The sequence below is a fragment of the Eschrichtius robustus genome, chromosome 10, assembly GCF_028021215.1.
Source record: "Eschrichtius robustus isolate mEscRob2 chromosome 10, mEscRob2.pri, whole genome shotgun sequence".
Lineage (NCBI taxonomy): Eukaryota > Metazoa > Chordata > Mammalia > Artiodactyla > Eschrichtiidae > Eschrichtius > Eschrichtius robustus.
The window spans coordinates 5,727,056-5,748,580 of NC_090833.1; the positions used below are offsets into that span (position 1 = coordinate 5,727,056).

Genomic DNA, 21,525 nt, shown 5'->3' on the forward strand with positions numbered 1-21,525 from the left:
TCATGCACAGAGACTCTAAAGAGGATTCGATGAAATAACTTGTGTCAGCACCACACACTGAGCCCAGTAAATCAGGTCTGCTGCCTCCTGAAGGTCCAACAGACCTCCTGAAGGTCCAACAGGGAGAAGACAGCTATCTGAACCAGGAAGTGAGCTCTCACCAGACACTGAATCCGCCACTACACTAAGACAGATCCATAATCCCAACGTTGTGACAAGCTCCCTAAACGTAAGTGCTGTGAGAATGGGAGGGGTTAACGTTATGTCCATCCCTCCTTGAAACTGAATGATGTCAAGACTATACCCCAGCCTTGGTCTAGGGGCACGGGGCCAGGAGCATTTCCAGAAGGGTGTATTTGGCAGGGAGGACAAGTGCACACATAATACGAAGATCTTCGCTTGTATTTACTCATACTGTGAATTGAGCCAGGAATTGTCTGGAGATTGATAAATCTCCAAAAGGACAGCATTTCTTTCACCTAAGCACGGCTCACAACTACACTTGTCAAGAAAGCCAACCCTGTGAGACAGTCAATGGTATAAATTCTAATGCCCCACAGGTCATCGGTAAGTGGACAGGCCAGACGCTTGCCCGCCTCCTTGCCTGGAGGAAGGGGCTAGAGCCAAGAAAGCATGAGAAGGGTCCATATGTGGAGTCTGGCCTCAGCCAGAAGAGGGCGGTGCTGTCCTTTGAACCAGCATAGCTCAGTCTGCTAGGCAGCTAGGCCTGGGAGTGCCCCTAGACCAAGGCTGGGGTATAGTCTTGACATCATTCAGTTTCAAGGAGGGATGGACATAACGTTAACCCCTCCCATTCTCACAGCACTTACGTTTAGGGAGCTTGTCACAACGTTGGGATTATGGATCTGCCTTAGTGTAGTGGCGGATTCAGTGTCTGGTGAGAGCTCACTTCCTGGTTCAGATAGCTGTCTTCTCCCTGTGTCCCCACATGGTGGGAGGGGCTGGGGGCTCTCTGGGGTCTCTTTTATAAGGCACTAATCCAATTCATGGAGGCTCCACCCTCATGACCTAATCACCTCCCAAAGTTCCCACCTCCTACTACCATCACCTTGGGGTTAGGATTTCAATATATGAACTTGGGGGGAGGGACATAAACATTCAGTCCATTGTAGGTACCTTTTTAAAGAGGAGGAAACCGAGGCCCCAAAAGGACTAGAATTCATACAGCAGTTGGTAACAGGGCCATGTTCCTTCAGACTGCACCTGCTTTACGCTAGAGCCCGCACGTCCTGAGGGACTGGTCCTTTGCTGAATGCTTTACAAACATTACGTTATGAATTCCTTATACTCAGCCCATCTTGGACGTAGGCATTGCTATCCTTGATGGACGTTTGGGGCCACTGAGTGCACATCCTTAAGACGCTTGTTAGAAATACAGATTCCTGAGCCCAGATTTAGGCACTGGGGCTCTGCAAAGTGGGGTCCAGAAGTCTGTGAGGGTGTGTCTTAACGCCCAGTGTGATTTTAATTGCTGATCAGGTCTAACATTCACCGCTTCCTCCCATATCCTTCTACCTCCCCATCTGTGCATCTCCAGGGCCATCTCCCCAAGCCGATCAATGTCATCTCTTACCTGGGCATCACCACCTAACTCAGCTCCCTAATTCTGTGTTTGCCCCTCCTACTACCCAATTTCCATACAGCAGCCAGAGGGAGCTGAACTTATCTACGAAACAGACACAAACTCACAGACATAGAGAACAGACTTGTGGTTGCCAAGGGGGAGGGAGAGTAGGAGAAGGTTGGATTGAGAGTTGGGGATTAGCAGATGCAAACTATTATATATAGAATGGATAAACAACAAGGTCCCACTGTATAGCACAGGGAACTACAGTCAATATCCTGTAATAAACCATAATGGAAAAGAATAAAAATTAATAAATAAGTCTTTTAGGATATTCAAAAATAAATAAATAAATAAAAAACAGATCAGATTAAACCACTTCCTTGCTTAGAACACTTCTGGCAGCTTCCCTGTACACAAGAATGAAATCCAAACTCGCATTTGCCTGGCTCTGCCCATCTCTGACCTAACCTGCTCTATTACTCACTACAGACGCTGCAGCCAGAGGCGCTGGCCCCAGGATCTGCGTGCTTTTGGTGCTCTCTGCATGGAATGCTCTTCTCCTGTTCTTTGTGTAGCTGGCTGCTCTTCCTCACTTAGAGCTCTGCTCAAATATCACCTCCTCAGGGAGGCCTTCCCTGACTACCTTATCTGGAATAATCCTCAGTCCCTCTTTTACCACTTGATCCTGTTTTATTTCTTGTCACTGAATTTTCTTATTTGTTTCTTTTGTTTGTTTGTTTATTGCAGTCTTCCTCCACTAGAACGGGAATACTCCGAGAATAGGGCCTTTATCTATTTTGTTCATCTGGTACCTAGAGGGCAACCATAAAACATTTGTCGAAAAAATGACATATATTTACAAAATATTTACTCACCATGTATCTTCCCCACAGGGTATAAGCCCCGCAAATGCCCAGACTTTTTGTTCACTGCCCAGTCCCTAGCACTGTCTGGGTACAGAGTAGGCCCTTTTATTAACCATATCTTCGATTGTAGTCTGATGTTTGGACATTTTGGGGCCTCCCAGAGCCTGGAAGGACTGCCCCTTCCAGGGTTAGCTGATTCCTAGAAATGGTAAACAACTGGCCCAGGAGTGTGCCTTTTGAATGCAAACCAATCAATCCAGAGCCCATGCCCCTTACCACCTCTTTTACGGGGCTCTCAGACTCTGGACCCCTATGCGCCTGCCCTAATCCCCCCAGGGCCCTGTACCAGACAACTAGGGACAGGCCCTGTGCCTCAGAGCCTACTGAAATTATTCAAACCAGCCAATCCTAAACCTGCTTCCCCCACTTCCCCTGGTCCTTCCTTTTGGAAACCCTAGCAAAGGCTCTTTCCCACATTTTCTCCTCATTCCCGCTGCCTTCTGATCGGCCCCCCATGTGCTTCCCCATGTGGCTCTGCGTGGTGTGCCGTGCCTCCTGTTTCTAGGCAATCTTAAGTATGATGAACTTCTCCCTTCAGGACAGTCATTTCCATGTTTGCATGTCTTACCATACTTGATTAAAACAAATCCCGGGTACCCTTAGAACAGCACTCAATAAATATTTGCGGAACGAATGAATAAACTTATTCGGCAAGCATTTCTGGAGAATCTTCTGCCCCAGGCATCAGGGTGCTCGGTCAGGAGCTCAGGGATGGGGTGGGGGGGAGTGAGGGGAGGACAGATAAGCCCTCCTGACAGCAGCGGCATATGAGTGAGCCTTGAGGGAAAGGAACTATTGACACTGGGGAGTGGGTTGAGAGGGACAGATGAACTTCAAGTGAAAGTAAACAACAAGGAAATCTTGAAAAGTGTGAAAACAGAGGCAGCAGGAACCCTCCGGCCCTGAGCTCTTGCCCAATCCTGATCTACCCACTGGCTTCACCTTGTGTTCCATGAAATGGTAAAAGTAACTGCAGAAGTTTTCTCTTGTTTTTTTTTTTTTTGGCCGTGCCACGCGGCTTGTGGGATCTTAGTTCCTCAACCAGAGATCGAACCCGTGCCCCTGGCAGTGGAAGCATCGAGTCCTAACCACTGGACCGCCAGGGAGTTCCCTTTTTCTTTTTTCTTCAGAAAATTTCTAATCAGAGGTGTGCACAAAGATTTCTGCCCAAGGACCCTCATCAAAGTATTGCCTTCTCCTGAAAACATAGAAATAGCCTTGATGTCTGTGGCAGTTTTTATACACGTCCACAGATTTTTTGCCACATCTTCAATTAAGAAGTGCAGTCAGTGCCTCCTCGTCTTGCATCCGGGCAGGCTTGTGACTGCTTCAATAGCTAGTGCATGTCAGAAGTGCCTCTACGGGACTCCAAGGACTGGTCAGAATAGACCATGCAGCTTCCACCTGGTTCTCCTGCAACACCTGCCCTTGAAGCCCCGAGACAACAGGCACGAAGTCTGACTTCCCTGAGGCAGCCATGTTGTAGGAAGCAGTCAGGATGGGTGCTAACCTGCCAGCATCCATAACCTTTCCCACCCCTCACGGCCACACATCCCAGCAGACCAGATCCAAGGTGGGAAGGAAGCTGAAAGCTTAGGATATCTGTTCTTCCATTTCAAGAGATCTGAGGATAATGGCTATAGGACGGGGCAGGAGAAGAGGAGATGGACAGCTGCCTTAGATACCCTCTGGGGGATGTCCAGTGAAGTAGGTGGTAGAAGCAGCTACAACCCTTCTTAACCACCAAAGGCATCCGTATGTTAACAACAGCTCCCATATATCGAGCACTTACTATGTGCCAGATACCAAGCCATGTCCTTTATTCATTTATTTATATTATCCCACTTAATCCTCACAATATCCTCAGGAGCTAAGTATCACCCCATTTTTCATTTGAGGAACTTGAGACACAGAGCCATTAATTGACTTGCCCAAGGTCACACAGCTAGTGAATGGCTGAGCAGGGTTTCAAACACAGACCAGTGGCCTCTATCTAGAATCCTCTACACCTGGAGGTCCTGAACCATGCAATAAAAAAGGCATAAAAGGCATCTTGATTAAAAAGGAAGAAATATAACTGCCTTTATCACAGACAACATGATCATGTACATAGAAGTCCTAAGGAGTCTACCCCAAAAAGCTACGAGAATGAATAAGTGAGTTTTGCAAGGTTGAAATATACAAGGACAATTTACAGTGCTGGTCTACACTGCATCCCTATGGGATACGCAGCAAGCCCTTCTGGCCGAATCTGCAGGCTGACTGGGAGGTGGTGTGGCCTGCTGGTCATGAGCATGGCTTCTAAGGTCAGTTGCCATGGTGAAACCTGCTCTGCCACTCATTGGCTGAATGACACGGGCAAATGACTTCCTCTCTGCCACAGTTTTCTCATACTTCAAATGGACTTTAATAGAGCATGGGGGAGAAACAAGAAAAAAGAGTACCAAGCTCATCGGTTCACGGGGAGGATTCCTGGAATGCACGCATGTAAATCCCTAAACCCCAAAATGACCGTGGCTGTGTTTGCATGCCTTTGTGGGGAGGAGGGGGCGTGCACTCTTGGGAAAGGGGCCCGAAGCCTCTTCTGGAAATGGGAGCAAGGTAGATTAGGCTTTGAGTACCAGGCCTCCCACCAGCGTGCAATTCTTCATTATGATGATTCCTATCTGCTCATCCTAGCATCTCCAGCGCCAGCACACTTCTGGAGGAGAAACAGGTCAGCAGCCGGCAGAGCACATGCACTTTCGTCTGCAATTACAGCCTGCTGCCACCAGGTGGGTTCTGGAGCCCGCGTTGCGGCCCTGTGAACTGTAGCTGAAACTTCACAGAATTACCTACAGAGAGCGATTTAGATTTTTGATCAAGGGCCCCACTGACTTCTCTGAAGTCTGACACCTGCACTGAAGTGAGAGAAGGGTAAGGCCAGGGGCCACCAGAGGCATCGGAATCCTCATGGTGAGGAATCAAAGGAGAGGCAAGGTTTGTAATGGGAGGAGGGGGAGTACCAAGGGTGACATCCCCCACTAGCCCAAGGAGGAAACCCCAGACCCTAGATGGGACCTACAAGTGAATACATCAAGTGTACATCTCTGCCTGTTCCCCCATCTGCCAGGGTGCAAGATCAGTCCCCCAAAGTATGCGGTCTTTGGGAATACCTGAAGCTCCAAATGGGGATGGCCTGTGTGTACAAGTGTGAATTCCAGTGTCTTCAGGTGTTTGTGTGTGTGTGTGTGTACAGCTAGATGAGGGTGCACAGAGAGGTGTGCCTGAGGGATGCCAGTGGGTTGGAAGGGTGATAGCCTCACAGCCTTACATGCCGGAGCACAGGTGTGAACTCATACTTCCCAGTTTGTACACCTCCTCCTGGTCAGGAGGTCCTGGAGAGGAGAGCCAGGGCCTGGCCCTACATTGATGGCCTCCTTGCTCTTTGGTCTTCCTCAAGGAGGGTCTGGAAATGGGTGCCCAGAGCATTTGGAAATTCTAGGCTTTGGGAGTGCACTTGGTGTCCATCTTGGTCCACCCACACTGGCTGCTTAGATTCCTCAAGTTGTCCATGAAAATGAAAAAAAAAAAAAAAAGTAAGTAAAGATTTGGGGGCAGTAACAAAGCAAGACACTGATATTTGAGAGTCAGCTGGAAACCACGAGGAATCTGCCCAGCCCCTTGGGAGATTTCTGATTTTTTTGTACTGTGGTCATCTCTCTGGGAGCTGACACCCAGCTGTGACAAGGGTGACTTTCAAAACCAGTAAGTGGAACAACTCTTCCTGCCGCCTCTCCAACTTCTAGACATTTTTCCTTTTCCTTTTCCATATTTCCTTTTCCTTTTCCATATTTCCTTTTCATGCAGACAAAAGCATCAATCCATTCAGATGCTAAGTGATAAATGTTCCAAGTAATTTTTATTTTAGAATACAAGAGAGGTACAAAGGTATTTACAGTTGTACATATACAATCAAATAATATATATCACAGTTTCGTAAATATCATTTTAGATAAATATTTACAAAGTTAAAGTGACCATTTTCTGGAAGTAGAACACAAGTTTTTGAAAATTCTATACATTTTGTACTTTTCATTAATATTATTATAGTTTATTTTACAAAACGCCCTACGGGAATTCTAGTTAATGACTGCAAGGTGGGAAAGGCGACACCAGAGGGCGCCCACGGCCGGAGCTTGGGGAAACTTGGGACAGAGCAAGGGCGGAACCTCCCCGGATCCCGCACAGCTCGGAGATGCTTTCCGGGCTGCGAAGCCAGTCTTGGCCTCCTCGGGTCGGAGAGTGGCGAGGAGGGGCGGGAAACTTCCACTTTCCAAGCTTGATGTCAGAGCTGAAGGGGAGGAGGCGTTGGTCCAACCCTCTCATTTTACAGATGGGGAAAGGGTAAACGGAGGCCCAAAGAAGGGCAGGGCCTTTCCCAGGGTCACCATAGTGGATTTCCGTCTTGCCTTCATTCTCAGCCTACCTGGCACATTTGTGCTTCGTCCATCCCCAAGGAGCCGACTTTCGGGGGAAGGTGGCCCGAAGGAGAGAAGGGCCCGCTTGGCAGGGAAGGGCAGGTCTCTCCGGCCTCTTCTGGCTGCCCCTGAACTCCTTCAGTCTCCAACTCTCACGGTCGCGTCCGTGAGTCCTGACATTGCAGGATACCAGTCTCAGAGGCAGGAGGAGGAGACAGACGCGCGTACTGCCCGGGCCCGCTGCCCACACTGGGACAGGGAGCCCCATCTCAACACGCAGCTCTCTGTGGGGGTGGTGAGGGCCCCCTTTCCCCGCTGAGGTCCCTCGGAGACTTTCGGTCCCCTCTCCTGGCACCCACCAGGGGGCTCTCAGCCTGGGCAGCCGACTCCACAAGAGGAGGGAGACTCGGGGGTGAGGCCGAGCATGGGGACCCCCTGAAGAGGAGGCGGCCGAGCAGCTGCACCAGCTGGGCGGCCCGCGAAAAGGACGTCACCCCTCAGTGTCCTCATCTGCGAAACGGGGCGAAGAGTGTATGCCTGGGCGTCATTTCTGGGGCGCACCTACAGCGCCGGGTCCGGCGGCCGCGTGCCGCAAGGAGTGCGAGTCGGGAGGGAGCGCAGCCCCGCCGCGCGCCCCGGCGGGCTGGCCGGCGGAGGCGCGCGCGGGCGGGAGCGGGCGCGCCGCGGCGCTCACAGCACCATGGCCGGCAGGTGGTGCGCGGCGGCGGCAGCGGCGGCGGCGGCGGCGAGCGCGGGCGCGTGCGCGTGCGGCGCGGGCGAGTGGGCCTGCAGAGCGGCGCTGGGCGGCCGGTGGCGCGCGCTCTTCTGGTGGGCGCGCAGGCCGGCCAGCTGCGAGTAGGCGCTCTGGCACACCTGGCACTTGTAGGGGCGCTCGCCCGTGTGCAGGCGCACGTGGTTGCGCAGCGTGGACGACTGGCTGAAGCGGCGGTTGCAGAAGCGGCACACGAAGGGCTTGTCCAGCGTGTGGATGCGCATGTGCGAGCGCAGGTTGCTGCGCGAGTTGAAGCCGCGGTGGCAGATGACGCAGCGCATGCGGCCCGAGGTGCCCGCCGCCGGGTCCGCCGGGTGGAAGTCCTCTGGCCGCGCGGGCGGGGCCCGGGGGGGGCAGGCGGGGAGGGGGAGAGAGAGAGCAGCCTCGTTAGAACCCGCGCGGCCGCGGCCCGTTCTCCCCGTACCCGTCCCCCACGTGCGCCCCTCCCAGGGCCCAACCGCCTCCGATCGTCCGGTGGCCACTGCGCAGATTGCTGGCACTGGCAGAGGGGTGGGAGGGGCAGCAAGAGCCCTGGCCTGGGATCAAATAGGAGTGGGACTCCAGACCATGCTGCGAGATCTCAGAGACCTAGTGACTTAGCTTCGGGAAACCTCAACCTTCTCATCCGTAAAATGGGAACCTACTACGACCTCACGGGGCTATGCACGACCACACGAGATGATCACAAAAAACTGACGTCTTTGAAGGTTACTCTGTACTGATCACTTTACCTGCCTGAGGCCGGACATGGGGGAAGTACCAGGTTTATAGTAACCTTCCATCAGTGGTAGTCACTGTTATAACTCCTCCTCTCCCTCCCAAAACCTTTCATTTATTCATCCCACAAATATTTACTGAATGCCTACTGTGTACCAGTGAACTGCACCTCACTTTTCTCATCCCTGAAACGGAAGTAATAATAGCATCACGCCCAAAAGTTGTAGTAAGGGTCAGAGAAATGTTTTGTGAAACATTAGCTGCAGAGCAAGGGCTGGATAAACAGTAGCTCCTGAGCCTCAGATTCATCCTCTAAAAATAAGGATAACCAAATATCACAAGGGTTTTATGAGGACCCATGTGGGATGACACCTGTAGAAGGTTTAGCGCAATACTTGGCAGGAAATAGGTCTTGAGCAGGTGGTCTCTACCGTGATGATCAGCGCCCCACCCCACCCCGCTGCAACACACACACAGGCACACTCTGCTCTGCCTTCATTCAACAGGTTTATACTGAGCACCTACTCTGGGCCAGGCTCAGCACCAGGGACAGGGCAGGGAAATGTAGATTGTGAGAGCTGGAAGGGAGGTTAGAGATCATCTCGCCCAACATCCTTCTTTTACAGGTAGGGAAACTGAGGCACCGAGCCATTTCCCAAGATTGCACAGCAGAACTGCAACTCAATCCAGTCTCCTGCTGCCTGGCCCGTTGCTCCTCCACCCAATCTGCCCCCAGACAGTCTGTCTTGTCCAAAATCAGAACTGTCTTTTATCTATGCCTGGACCATGGCAGCGGCTCCAGGGGCATTGGCCTCCTTGAACCAGTAAGTCCCATGTGCTTGATGCTGCTGGACGTGGAACCAGGGTCCCCAGAGGCCAGGAGCCTCCCTGCCAAACACACACACACACACTCACTCACTCACTCTCTCTCTCGGGCTTCCGTGGCCCCCTTGTCATTGTGGCCTCATGGGGACTACCTACCATGCTTGTTCTTTTTCTGCTCCTCCTCCAGCCCGGGCACACCAGGGATCCCCAGGAAAGTGTTGTGTGAGTTTCCATACCACACCAGCAGCTCCTGGTCTGGAGGGATCATCTGTAGGGAAGGAGGCAAAAGGAGATCAGGAAGGCAGCAGCCCGGGCTGCGGGGGGCGGGGGGTCCCCTCACAGCCGGGAGGGGCTGTCCTGGTGCCCACCATGGAGATGTGGATACAGTCTCAGCCCCAAGAAAGGCACACTTGGGTCCCTTTCCTCCAAGCTATCCCTGGCAAGCTTCACAGACACGGAAGGCCTTAGGATGCTCTGCCCCTCTGCCCCCCTCTGCCTGCGCTTCTCGCTCTCTCTGTCCTGGCTCTGCTGCTGGGACCAGAGCTGTCTCCTGGCCACACAGGAGCTCCCAAACTGACAGCAATGGAACGGAAACCTTGCCGCAAGCAGAAGTAAAGGAAGAAGGAAAGCTAGAAAACTTTTCATTTCTCTCCGAGGGGAAGCAGAGTCAGCCAGCCCTCAGGTCTGTGGGGCTGAGCCAGACGTTCCCAAGGAGTGTGGCCTGAGGGGCACCCTGTGGTTCTCGGTTACACCCTGCCTGATGATGTTCTGGAAATATCTCTTATCCAGAGCAACCACGAGGCAGCGCCACATCACATACCCTTCCCTCCCCATCACAGGGCTCTGCCTGACACCCTGCACGGGGCTAAAAAAGAAGCATTCAGTTCAGTGAACACCTCCACCTCCGGAAATACTGGGGCACACAGCCTTAAGCAAGATCCGTTTGCCATGTCCTAGATCTATGGCAGAGAACTCCACAAATGGTGACAGGGCTCTGCTGCTCCCAGGGGAGGACCTGCCCCAGGGACATGGTGCCGGCGGTCAGGAGGGAGGGCTTTGCAGTGACAATCCAGGGAGGCAGTGGAAGGCCTGTTCCTGAGGTGGCGCTGACCCCGCCCTCTGGGACAGCCCAGGGGCCCGCCACACCTTTGGTGGAAGCCAGTTATTTCTCAAAGCAAAGAACCTTCAGGCCCCAGCCAGCTAGAGCAAATGAGAGAGGGGAAGGCCCATCGCCTCTGGACCCCAGAGGAGCTAGCTGTGGCACCCACCCTGGGGGTCACTCTCTGATCTGCCCAGAGAAAGGTGGATGCCGCCCCCCCGGCAACGGCTGGATTGTTTTCCTGGTGGGTCTTCTTTTGGTTGAAGTACAAAAGATCACACAGGACTCCATCTAGGGCTGTCTGAAATCACACCAGAATAGGGCCCTTCTCCTTGGCCTTCACGGTCACAGAGAAGGCCCCCTTCCCTTCCCTTTGGTTCTGGCCTGCAGACCCCCGATCTGCTCGCCACACCTTCCTTCCTCTGGTCAGAGCCAGGAAGAGCCTCACAGCAGCACAGCCAGCCCTGCTGGACCCTGAAAGGAGAGGGAAGCAGAGAGAGGAGGGGGTGGGAGAAGTGAAGCTCCAGGGGGCCCAGGCAACATCCATCCTCCTAAGACTCAGGCAGGGGTCACTGTGCCCCTTCCCAACAGACCCTACAGCCCATGGGGTGTCACATCAAGCCTCAGGGACAGTGAGTGATGAGGAGCCGGGCAGAGGGTGCCACACCAGCTCGGACTGACGGGGTTTAAATACGGAAAAACCAAATGCAGTCCCGGAACCCAAGGAAAATTAGGCAGTGCGTCAAAGAAAGCAGGCAGGTCAGAATCTGGCACCACAGCAAGAGTCCTCGAGGCCTCTCTGGTCATTCATAGTCACGGCTGCTGTCCAGGAGGCCAGCAGGGGTCAGAGCTGGAGGCCCTGCTGGAGAAAGGGTGGAGCTGAGAGAGTTTTGTGAACCCCTTAGAAAAGAGGGTGATGGAGCTAAAATACTCAAGATAAATTCACTGTGAAGGTAGCTGCTGAGAGATGGTGCCGGTGGGCCCTCGGTCACCGGGTCCCTGGGTGACCCTAGGCAAGCACTCTGTCTCTCTAAGCTTGTCTCCTCAAGTGAAGGGGGTGGGGAGTATGATCCCTGAGGCTCCCCCAACTCTAAGACTCTGATTATGTCACCTCTGACATTGTCCCAACCCCTGGCTTCAATTCTCACACGACACCAGATGTTTATACATCACGGTTCTTCTAAAGCAACCAACCCCTTGTCCAACTGTCTGTACACGCCCCTTCCTTCAGGAGACGGTACTGCTGAGGTTTCCGGCTCAGTCCCTGGGCTCACACACGTCGGGGTCCACTTGGGCTCCCCCCCTGCCGAGCGTGCCACTTTGGGCAAGGTGCCTTCTGTCACTGGTCCTCAGTTTCCTCAACTGCAAAGCAGGGACGGTTCTGTAGCCTCACGGGGTGCCTGTCCGGGCTCAACGGGGCCACGCACTTAAAGCTGTTTGTACTATTTTCCGAGAGCTCATCAACCGCTCAGAGAAGCTGGCAGCCATCTCCGGGACATGGGGTCCTTCAGTTGTCCCCACGGAGCGTGAGGGGTGGCCCAGGATGACCTGCGGCTTTGCCTTCAGTGACCATCAAGAGCACAGGCTGGGGACTTCCCTGGCGGTCCAGTGGTGAGGCCTCGGCGCTTTCACTGCTGAGGGCCTGGGTTCAATCGCTGGTCGGGGGATTAAGATCCCACAAGCCGCGCAGCGGGGAAAAAAAAAGAAAAGCAGCACAGGCTGGGCCCACATGCTCCCAGGACACCAGTGCCACTCCGGTGCCACCTCTTCCCTGGCCCATCTGCCCGGGGGGAGCACAGATGTGGGATGAGAGGTTCAGCAAGTCCCCAGTGGGACCTGCATCTCCACCCCCAGACATGCAGTCCGGGAATCAAATATCTAAGTCAACACCGGCCTTTTCATTTGAATTGACTAACAATTGTTATTAAATATAAAACAGATATAACAGCAACAACAATCATGATGGTGAATGAGGAGCCAAGAACAAATTCTGAATATTATTATTTAAAATGGTGGTTGGGAATAATATTTTTAAAATAAGAGCTTTAATATTGACCGTTTCAATATAGGCTGAGTCATGTATTTACTAACACATTTTTCAAATGTACTAAAATTAATTTTACTAGTGCATTTTTAAAATTAAAACAGTGATACAGACACAAAGGAGTATATAAGGAAAAGTAACTCTCTCTCCCACTCAGGGCACCCAGCCACTGTGGCCGGTTCTCTGCACATCTTTCCTCAGAAGGGTTTGTCGTTTTGAGACCAGTTTTTTTTTTTAATGCTGATTTAAGGTGCGTGAGGAACAGCATGATGGAGCAGAGTGACTTTCATTTTCTACAAGATGCATCTGATTTTTTAAGAATTAATGAGCACAGGGCTTCCCTGGTGGCGCAGTGGTTGAGAATCTGCCTGCTAATGCAGGGGACACGGGTTCGAGCCCTGGTCTGGGAGGATCCCACATGCCGCGGAGCAACTGGGCCCGTGAGCCACAACTGCTGAGCCTGCGCGTCTGGAGCCTGTGCCCCGCAACGGGAGGGGCCGCGACAGTGAGAGGCTCGCGCGCCGCGATGAAGAGTGGCCCCCGCTTGCCGCAACTAGAGAAAGCCCTCGCACAAAACAAAGACCCAACACAGCTAAAAAAAATAAAAATAAAATAAATAAAGTAGCTATTAATTAAAAAAAAAAAAGAATTAATGAGCACATATTACGTTTATACAAAAAAATATTTTTTAAAGAGAGGAAATCTATTAAAAAGAACCTACTAGAATTGAGAATGACACACATCCCCAGACAGCAAGAAGCCTCCAGCTGTAAAGCAGCGCTGGGGAAGGCGGCCTCACGCGCACAGAGGCCGGGCACTGGAGTCTCTCTCTGCCCTTCAGAGCTCTGGGAAACCAGCAGCAGGTCCTGGCCTGGACCTGTGGCATCTGCTTGCTCCTGGACACCCCTCATGCAATGACCCCAGAGATGGAGACCAGGAGTGCCGGGAAGACCCACAGCCTCTTCCCTGAGATCTTAGTACCGTTGTCCAGAGGCTGCCAGGGTCCCATCAGCCAATCACCTAAGTGCAAAGAATGGCCACGGTCCTGTGCAGGCCTCCTCAGTAGCCCTGTTTCTTTATGGCCAACACTCTGGCCTGGCCCAGCCAGGGCTTTCCACGGGGCTCAGAGAAGGAGAATCAGCTGCTCATCTACTTTTCTGGGGATCCGAGACTGGCTCAGGATACACAATAAACAAAGCAATTCCCAAAGAAATGAATCCTGTACCATAAAATCCACATCATCAAGACACGGGGTGAATATCAGCGCCTGACTCCTTGGTTGACAAATTACATACTCTCCCAACTGGTGCCTATTCACCTTCCCTATTGGCCCAGAAGTTCTGTCCTGACCCATTTCTGAATTTTTATTATCAATTGAAAACGTTTGGGGGTTTTGGTTTGTTTTCCTAATACAAATTCATGTCACAGTATTGAACATGCTCCCAGGAGGGTCTGATGTCCTCCCCGTCCCCCGGTGGTACAGAAGCCCTTGTCTAGAAGGACCTCAGTGTCATCTGGACGAATATCAATTTCCATTGTACCACAGATGTCCCAACACACCAATTAATAGAGTTCCAGCAAATAGATATTGGCCAGGGAGGTCCCACGGCATGGTGACCAAGGGCTCCACCGTGGGGTCACACAGGTCTGGATTCAAATCACAGCTCAACAATCTCCCAAGATCTCCCTGAACCTTAGTTTCAACGTCATTAAAACAGGGATAGTGATAGCACCAGACTGAGTGGATTCGAGTTTTTCAAAGTTGCTAAGACCCTTAGCATGGTGCTGGCACATGGTAACTGCCCCACAGATGGTAGCATCATTAATTATGCTTATTATTAATAATCAAAGTGCCTAACTGCACCCACCGGTGAGCAAGGTCAGAAGGAAAATGGTGCTTGCCCTCATAGAGCCAAGAAAAAGAGAGATGGGGCTATGAGACTCTAGGGGAAAAAAAAACCAAAACAAACCTCAATTGCCTGAAACGAGAGGAAAAGCAGCTGAAAGAAAAAGCCCACACTTCAGGGCACAGTCATTTGCCAAAAACTCAGGAGGGGAAAAGCCTGGGAATTTTCTTCCTGGTTCCCAAATCCAAAATTTTTATAATTTCTTCCTAAATCGTTTTCTTGTGTTGAGTTTTGGGGTCAAAGTTCTTGCTTCCCTGGGGCAGCTGGTTTCTTTGCCGGTTTTGTTTTCTTGGGAGAAAAGGGTCCGTGTGTCCACTTTCAACCCAGCCCCCATCACCTGGACTTATTCATTCCACATTTAGTGCCCATTTGCTATGTGCTGGGCGCCTTCTAGAAATGTCATTTTAGGCACCTGAGGTTACAGTAAGTTCTTCTGCGGTTGAAGATAGCGAGGGGAGAGCCTGGGATAACATGTTGGTAGATCCAGCCAGATGCTAAACCCCGCCCAGGGATTCTGCACAGGCTGGCCGGCCTGCAGACCCATCACCCTCGTCTCCGTTTGGACAGCTGTTAATTTGTATTTGTGGGAAATTTTAGAGCAGCAGTAGTATATTCTGCTTATTGAATGAAGATGTTTCTTCTCATTTTTTTTGGCAAGTAATGGGTTACTGTTATGAAATATACACAGTGGTTCTGAGTGACGGAAAGATTAAGAAAACAGGTCATGGCACAGACCCTTCTTGGCTCCCTCACACACACGCACAGAACAAACAGCCCACGTATTCCAGAGGCGTCCGGGGAGTGGCCTGGAGCGGCAGAAATTTCTTCTGGCCGAGCCCTGCTGCACGGTGGTCACACACACCTGGACACACGGTTGGTCCGGTAAGCGGCATCTGACATTTTGACACATTGCTTTAAGAAAACTGCCACCACGAAAAATGTACCTAACTTCACTTACTAAAAGTAAAATGGGTGATAGTTTGTGTTTCCTTATTCCTCACTCCAGCACTCGGCTTGCTAACTCTGTAAAAGCATGAATAGCCAAACCGGTGATATCTACTTATCTTGATCATATACGGTAGATTTTTCCCGATCCTCTTTTTTCAACTTAAATTCCTGATCAAATGTAGATGGCTTTTTAAAAATCTTATAATCTTAGATTCCTCCATGGAGATACACTTCAGCCACCTTGTCCTCCGACTCTGAATTTCTGTATAAACGTCTATTAATATTTCCCGACTCTGCTCAGCTCTCAGCCAGTGTGACCTGAACAGCAAGATGAGACTCAGGCCTCCGCAACTGACGCCATGGGGAGTCCTTTTGCCAAAATCATATCAGCATCCTTACCCTCTCTCCTATGTGTAAGCACGTGTGTGTGTGAGCGTGCGTGTGTCTGCGTGGAGGGATGGAATGATTGTGTGTCCCCCATCTCATCTGTTTCAGGGTGGCCGGGAAGCAGTGTGCAAATGTGAGGACGCGTGTGAGGTTGAGGGGGTAAAGGGGGGTGCTCTCTGCCAGAAGTGAGGTTCAGCCACCCATGAGGCTGATCCTAGGATGTCTAATGGGAGGCCCTTGCTCCCACAGGGTGGCAGCCCAGCCAACAGTCACAAGAAACACCTCTGTCCTCAGCCTGGGCCACTGTCAGTCCTATCCTCGCACTGTCCCACCTCACTTGAACGCCAGTCCAAGAACGGCTCACCTTTCTTTTTTGTTTCTTTTGTGCCGCACAGCTTTCGGGATCTTAGTTCCCTGACCAGGGATTGAACCCAGGCCCCGGCAGTGGAAGCGCCGAGTCCTAACCACTGGACCGCCAGGGAATTCCCAACCTTTCTTTACCCTTCTTGGTTCTCCTCAGGTCCAGCCCTTGGCTGGACCACACCAGGGCCCAGGCAAAGGCCATTCTGTTGCCACTCCTGGAAGATTCCCAGGGGCCTGGTTATTGAGGGACAACTGTCCAGTGCCCCTCGGGGCCTTAGAAAGACATGGGGCTCTGAGTTACAGGAAGAAAACGGACTAAAGGAAAGGACAGTCATTCTCTGGCCTGGGGCGGGGGGGCTCCTTCAGAACACCCCCAAACTCAGCCAGGCCTAGCCGCACCCCAAGGGGCACCGTGCTTCTCCCTCCACAGAGGAGAAGAAGCGTGCGGTCCAGAGGACTACGGGGGGGAAGAGCCCCACCACCCGTGCAGAGCACTCGCCACCAACCTGCCACAGGGAAGCTGGGCTGCCTGCCCCCTCCTGGGCGGGACGCTGAGCAAATGTCCTGCCAAGAGACAACGTGCAGGGAGGGTCCTAACAGCATGGCCGCCTCGGCTACCACCGCCCGGCTACCACCACTCGGCTAGCTCTGTGCTATCGTCATCTCCCCAAACACTGTGAGCCTGTCTGCCTCTGCCCAAGCGTTTCCCCACTGGGGACACCTCCTTTTCCCATCCCGCCTGAACCTCTCCCTGCCCTGGGCCTGGCCGGCTCCTCTGACAGCCCCTCCCACCCACCATGGGATATGCTGTTTAATCTCTCCCTTTCTCTCTCGTCTGAGAAGCTTCACCCGGCTCAGACATTAGTGTTAGGATCCCTCACAAATGCCCATGAAGGCTCCCGAGTCTGCCAGTCACCAAGGGAGACCCAGCAAACTGGAGGTAATCACAGAATCCTCCCTTGTGGATTAAATACAATAACGCGCATACAGCGTCTAGGAAAAGCCTGACGCCACAAGTGACCAGGATGTGATAGCTGAGATTAGAGTCGCGCGTGGTCCACCCGTCACTGGTGACGGGCAACGCACAGCCAAAACGCTGCCGACACCACGCCCTCTCTCCCACCCAAATGCTTCCCCTGGGCTGCCTTCTGGTGTCTTTCTCTCTGTACTTCTATGGCTTCTCAACCCCAGCATCCTCTCAGCAGTTATCCGGGGACCCCAGTTGAGGTGCTCATGATATTCATGGTGGCATAAAGTGGAAAGTTCTGTCCTTTCTGATCTACAGCAGAAAGCTTGCCCTGGAGGTCGTGCTCCCAGAGACAGTGGTGCATGGGCCTCAGTCCTCCAGCCTGGGCAGGGCCAGCTGGGCCAGCGTCTACGCCCCTCTCTCCACCTCAGTCCCCGGACACAGCGGCCCGGCTCCCCCAGCCCCCGCCAGCGGTACCCGCTGCTTCTGCACCACAGTACACACACTCACCTCAATGGCTTTGTAGAAGATGCTGGTGCCAATCTGGACCACCTCCAGGTTCTGCTCCTGTTCATTACGTGCGCATTTGATGTAGGTCATCCAGCTTCGGTGGTCCTCCTGGCTGGCGTCGATGAAGTAGCGCACCGTGCCATCCTCGTTGAACACCTGGGCGCAGGTGAATGGGGGGCCAGGTGAGGCAGGGCTGTGTCATGTGTGCCGCCCGTGGCCAGGGCTAGGCCCCAGGCCGGGCACATCCACACACTCTCTCTCTCCATCGCCAGGAAGTGGACGCAGCTATTATTGTTTTGGTTTTCCAGCCGATGAAAGGGAGGCTCAGAGCAGTACAGTGACTTGCCTGAGGCCAGCTGGCTAGAAGTGGCCAACAGGGAGTCAGTCTCCGGGGCCCCACAGGCTCCTGCTGCCGTGTCCTCCCCATCCCCAGATGAAAAGCGTCTCCAAGAGATCACTGAGCACACAAAGTGGCATCCACTCCAGCTAGTTCTCCGGGGATGCAGAGGTGCTCCCCAAAGCAGCGGAGAGCACTGGCCAGGACCTCAGCGGGGGACACAGAAGAGCCTAGAAAGGGAAGCCTGGCTCACTGTGTCACCCTGGCCTGGCCTAGGTCCCTTGTGTGGGAGCTGCCAAAAGTACTCAGAAACCAAACTGGACCCCAACTTCCTAACCCAGCAACAAGTGGAGATGGGAACCACGGCCCAGGCCTCCAGAGGTGGAAGCAGGTGAGGCTAGGAGAGGCCTCATGGCCCTCTGCTCTCTTCCTTTGCTCCTGTGACCAGGTGCAGGATTTGCCCCATTCGTCTCCTTAATGGTCTGCCAGGTGGGGGCTATGGTGGGGAGCCGTGGGGGAAGGAGGGGAAATGACATTAGGGAGAGGGTGCCTCAGCCTGGCCTCCTCAAGGTGAGAGCCCCAAGAGGAGGAAGTGCTCTGGGAGGGGCTTTGTCCCAAGGGTGGCCCTCCCTGGCATCTGGCACTGTTGTGGAGGAGGAGGGTCAGAAGACCCTGGATGGAAGGTCAGTTTCCTTCTGTAAAATGGGAATAATAACTCATAGGGCTGCTGCGATAACCTGGTGGAATGCAGGCCCAGGGCTCAGAAAGCCGACTCAGTGCCAGTTAATCGGTGTTCATTTCCAATGTCATTATTCTGCTTGGGTTGAGAAGCCGACTCCCAAGGAGCACGGGCTCCCTTCATCCTTCCTTCCAGCCACCCCTCACCCCAAGGCCAGGGCTGGCTTTGAGGGGCTTTCCTTGCTGCTTCTGGAGCGAGGGAAAGAATGCAGGTGGCTGGGAGGTGGCTCCCAGGCGTGGCCTGCCAGCTCTCCGTGGGACCCTGGGCAAAGGGCATGGCCCCTCTGGGTCTCCGTACCCTCCGCTATGAAGCGGACCTAACAACGGACGTGATCCCCAGGGCCGGCCAGAGGAGAGCGCCTTCGCCTCGCGATTTGGGGAGGAACCTCCAGGTATCAGGCGGCACAGGATCCGGCCTCAGGGAGCGTCAAGGCCTGGCCCAAAGCGCCCGCAGCTTCCAGCGAGGGCGGAAGTAGCGGCCGGACGCCAGGGCCCCACCCGCAGCCCGCAGCCAGCGCCCCGCAGCCCGCGCGCACCTCCCACATGAGGTTGTTGTTCTTGCATATGTCCACGTGCTCCGGGGCGATGACGCGGCCGGTGAAGGGGCCCATCTCGGTGCCCGCCTTGATCCACGTCTTGGAGAAGATGCCGAGGCCCTCGCCGGGGATGGAGCTCTGCGCGATGATCACCTCGGCCGGCAGCACCAGGCTGGACAGCTTCTGAACCTCTGTGGCCGCCAGGCATGGGGACTGGGTCAGAGCCTGAGGCAGGGGAGGCCCGGCTCTTCCCCGGGGGTGGAGGCTCAGCGACCCGAGTCTCCTCTGATTGCAACCCGGGGACCCTCCGAAAGCGAGAGGTGCTTTGGGACTCATTTCGAGGAGAGATTTTTGTTTGTTTGCACTTGTTTTTGTTTTTAGTCTCTCCACGAATTCTCAAAGCATCCACAACCTCCCCTGCCCTCCACCCCGGCAAAGTTTAAGAACTACTGAGCCGGCCGCAGTGCGTGGCTTTACCAATGGGTAAACTGAGGCCCGCTCCCACGAGGGGTTGACGGCCCAGCCGAGATTCTTTCGCCCTGTCTGGTTCTGGGCCGATCGTGCGTCGCTCGGGGCTCACTGCGCGTCGCGGCACCGAGCACGGGGCACGGTCGGAGGACCCAGGACGCGGTCAGGGCTTCTGACTCCCTTCGCGGTGCTGGGGGGCGGGCCTCGCGCCCGGGGCGGGCTGGCAGCGCCCGGAAACGAAGTCTAGTTTCGAGGCGGCGGAAGCTCAAAAGAAACGCGGGCGACGGCGGGCCGTGTCTCGCGCTCTCTGGGTGACCCCGGGCGCGCCTGGGTCCCTCGCTGCCGCCAGGATCCGAGGTGCCAGGAAGGGCAGTGCCCGGATCGAGGCGAGCCGCGAAGTCGCCTCTCTGGGCGGACAAGAGCCGGGGCGGCTCGCAACCTCCGGGGGTCCCCCCGCCTGGTCGGGCAGCCGGAGTGGGAGCGGCGAGGCGCACAGGGGCGGCCTCCGTGTCTTACAAGGTCCCCCTCTAAGCTACCTGGGAAAATACCCGGCCAGCGGGCCAGCTGAAAGGGGGGGGTTAAACGGTGTCCATTGCGGCGCGGCCGGCAATTTGTCACGCTGTTAAAGTGATCGCATTCATTCGGCTCCATTCGAAAGAAATTGCTAATTCTAAATTCATTAGCCCTGGAAGAATGCTGTAGCAGTAAATTGTAGCTCAATGCGGAGGGGACTTGTTTAAAAGGGGCCGAGGAATTCCCCGTACAAAAAGGGGGGATTAGATGGTTGACATAACGTGAATGGAAGTGGAATTAGTCTGCACGGTAAATTAAGAGAGGAACAGAAATCGTAAAGGGGGAAAAGGGGGCGACGCGCAGAGATGCCAGCGCCGGGGAAAGATATTGTTTGCGGGTTGATGAATGAGGAGTAAGAACTTGAGACATCTTAAAGAAAAGAAACTTTTCTTGCTCTCTCTTTCTCTCCGTCGCTCTCTCCGCGGCTTTCTCTCCCGCCCGCCCGCCCTCCGCCCCCTCCCCAGCCCCCGCTGCCTTTTAAAGTTCTTGGTTTAAGTGGGAACTTTCGCGGGTCAAGCCCAAGTTAACTAAATGAATTTAAAACCCCTTCTTTTTGAGTCAACTGCTGTTACACGCCTAGTAAGGCTTTAAATGCCGGGAACCCGCCGGCTCTAAGGGGTGAGGGGCGGATGGGGAAGCGCGGGGGCGGCGCGCCCGGCAGCCTGGACGCCGAGATCTCTTCACCGAGCCGCGCGGGGTGGAGGTGCCCCACCCCCCGGCCCCTCCCCGCCCGGGCTTGGCCGCTCGCTCCCTGGTTCGGCTCGCGGGAAACTGAGTCACACGCAGCATCTGGAACGCCCAGATTGGCGCGAGCTGCTGCGACGCCCCGTGTCCCCGCCGCGTCCTGCGCGTGTGGGCCCGGGAATCAGGGGCCGCGGGGAGGAGGGGATGCGATCGGCCTCGACGGCGCGACTCACCGCCCGAGAAGGACTGCGCCAGGACCTCGGCGGTGAAGGCTGTCTTGGGGCTGGCGTGGTGGCTCTTGTCTTCGAAGAGCTGCTCGCCCAGCACGTTGCGCCAGCGGCCGTACAGGAAGCTGTGCAGGATGTCGGAGGTGATGACCTCTGCCAGCGCCAGCCCCGGCGCCTTCAGCCCTGTCTTGAGCACCAGGGCCTCAGCCGGGAGCACGGAGCCCATCATGGGCGGCCCGGGGCTCGCCGGCGCCGGGGACGGACGGACGGACGGCCGGGCCGAGGCGGGGATGTGGTGGGCGAGTGGGGAGCACAGGGGCGAGAGAAGAGGGCTGTGATGGAGGAGGAGAAGGAAGAGGAGTAGGGGGAGGACGAGGAGGGTGAGGATAGGACGCTGGAGGGAGCGGGAGGCGAGGGGGGGCGCTGGGAGGAAAGTGAACGAGGGGGAG

The 21,525-nt window shown here is 54.2% G+C and overlaps 1 protein-coding gene across 1 annotated transcript; it reads right to left on the bottom strand.

Annotated features, from left to right (window-relative positions):
- Positions 1-7,664: 7,664 nt before the first annotated feature.
- On the bottom strand, positions 7,665-21,305 carry PRDM12 (PR/SET domain 12). The gene is made up of 5 exons (XM_068553732.1): positions 21,083-21,305; positions 19,125-19,315; positions 17,514-17,669; positions 9,445-9,556; positions 7,665-8,071 (listed from the first exon to the last, which is right to left on the bottom strand). Exons 1-5 carry the CDS (start codon positions 21,303-21,305, stop codon positions 7,665-7,667), a joined length of 1,089 nt encoding a protein of 362 aa, XP_068409833.1.
- Between the last annotated feature and the right edge of the window lie 220 nt (positions 21,306-21,525).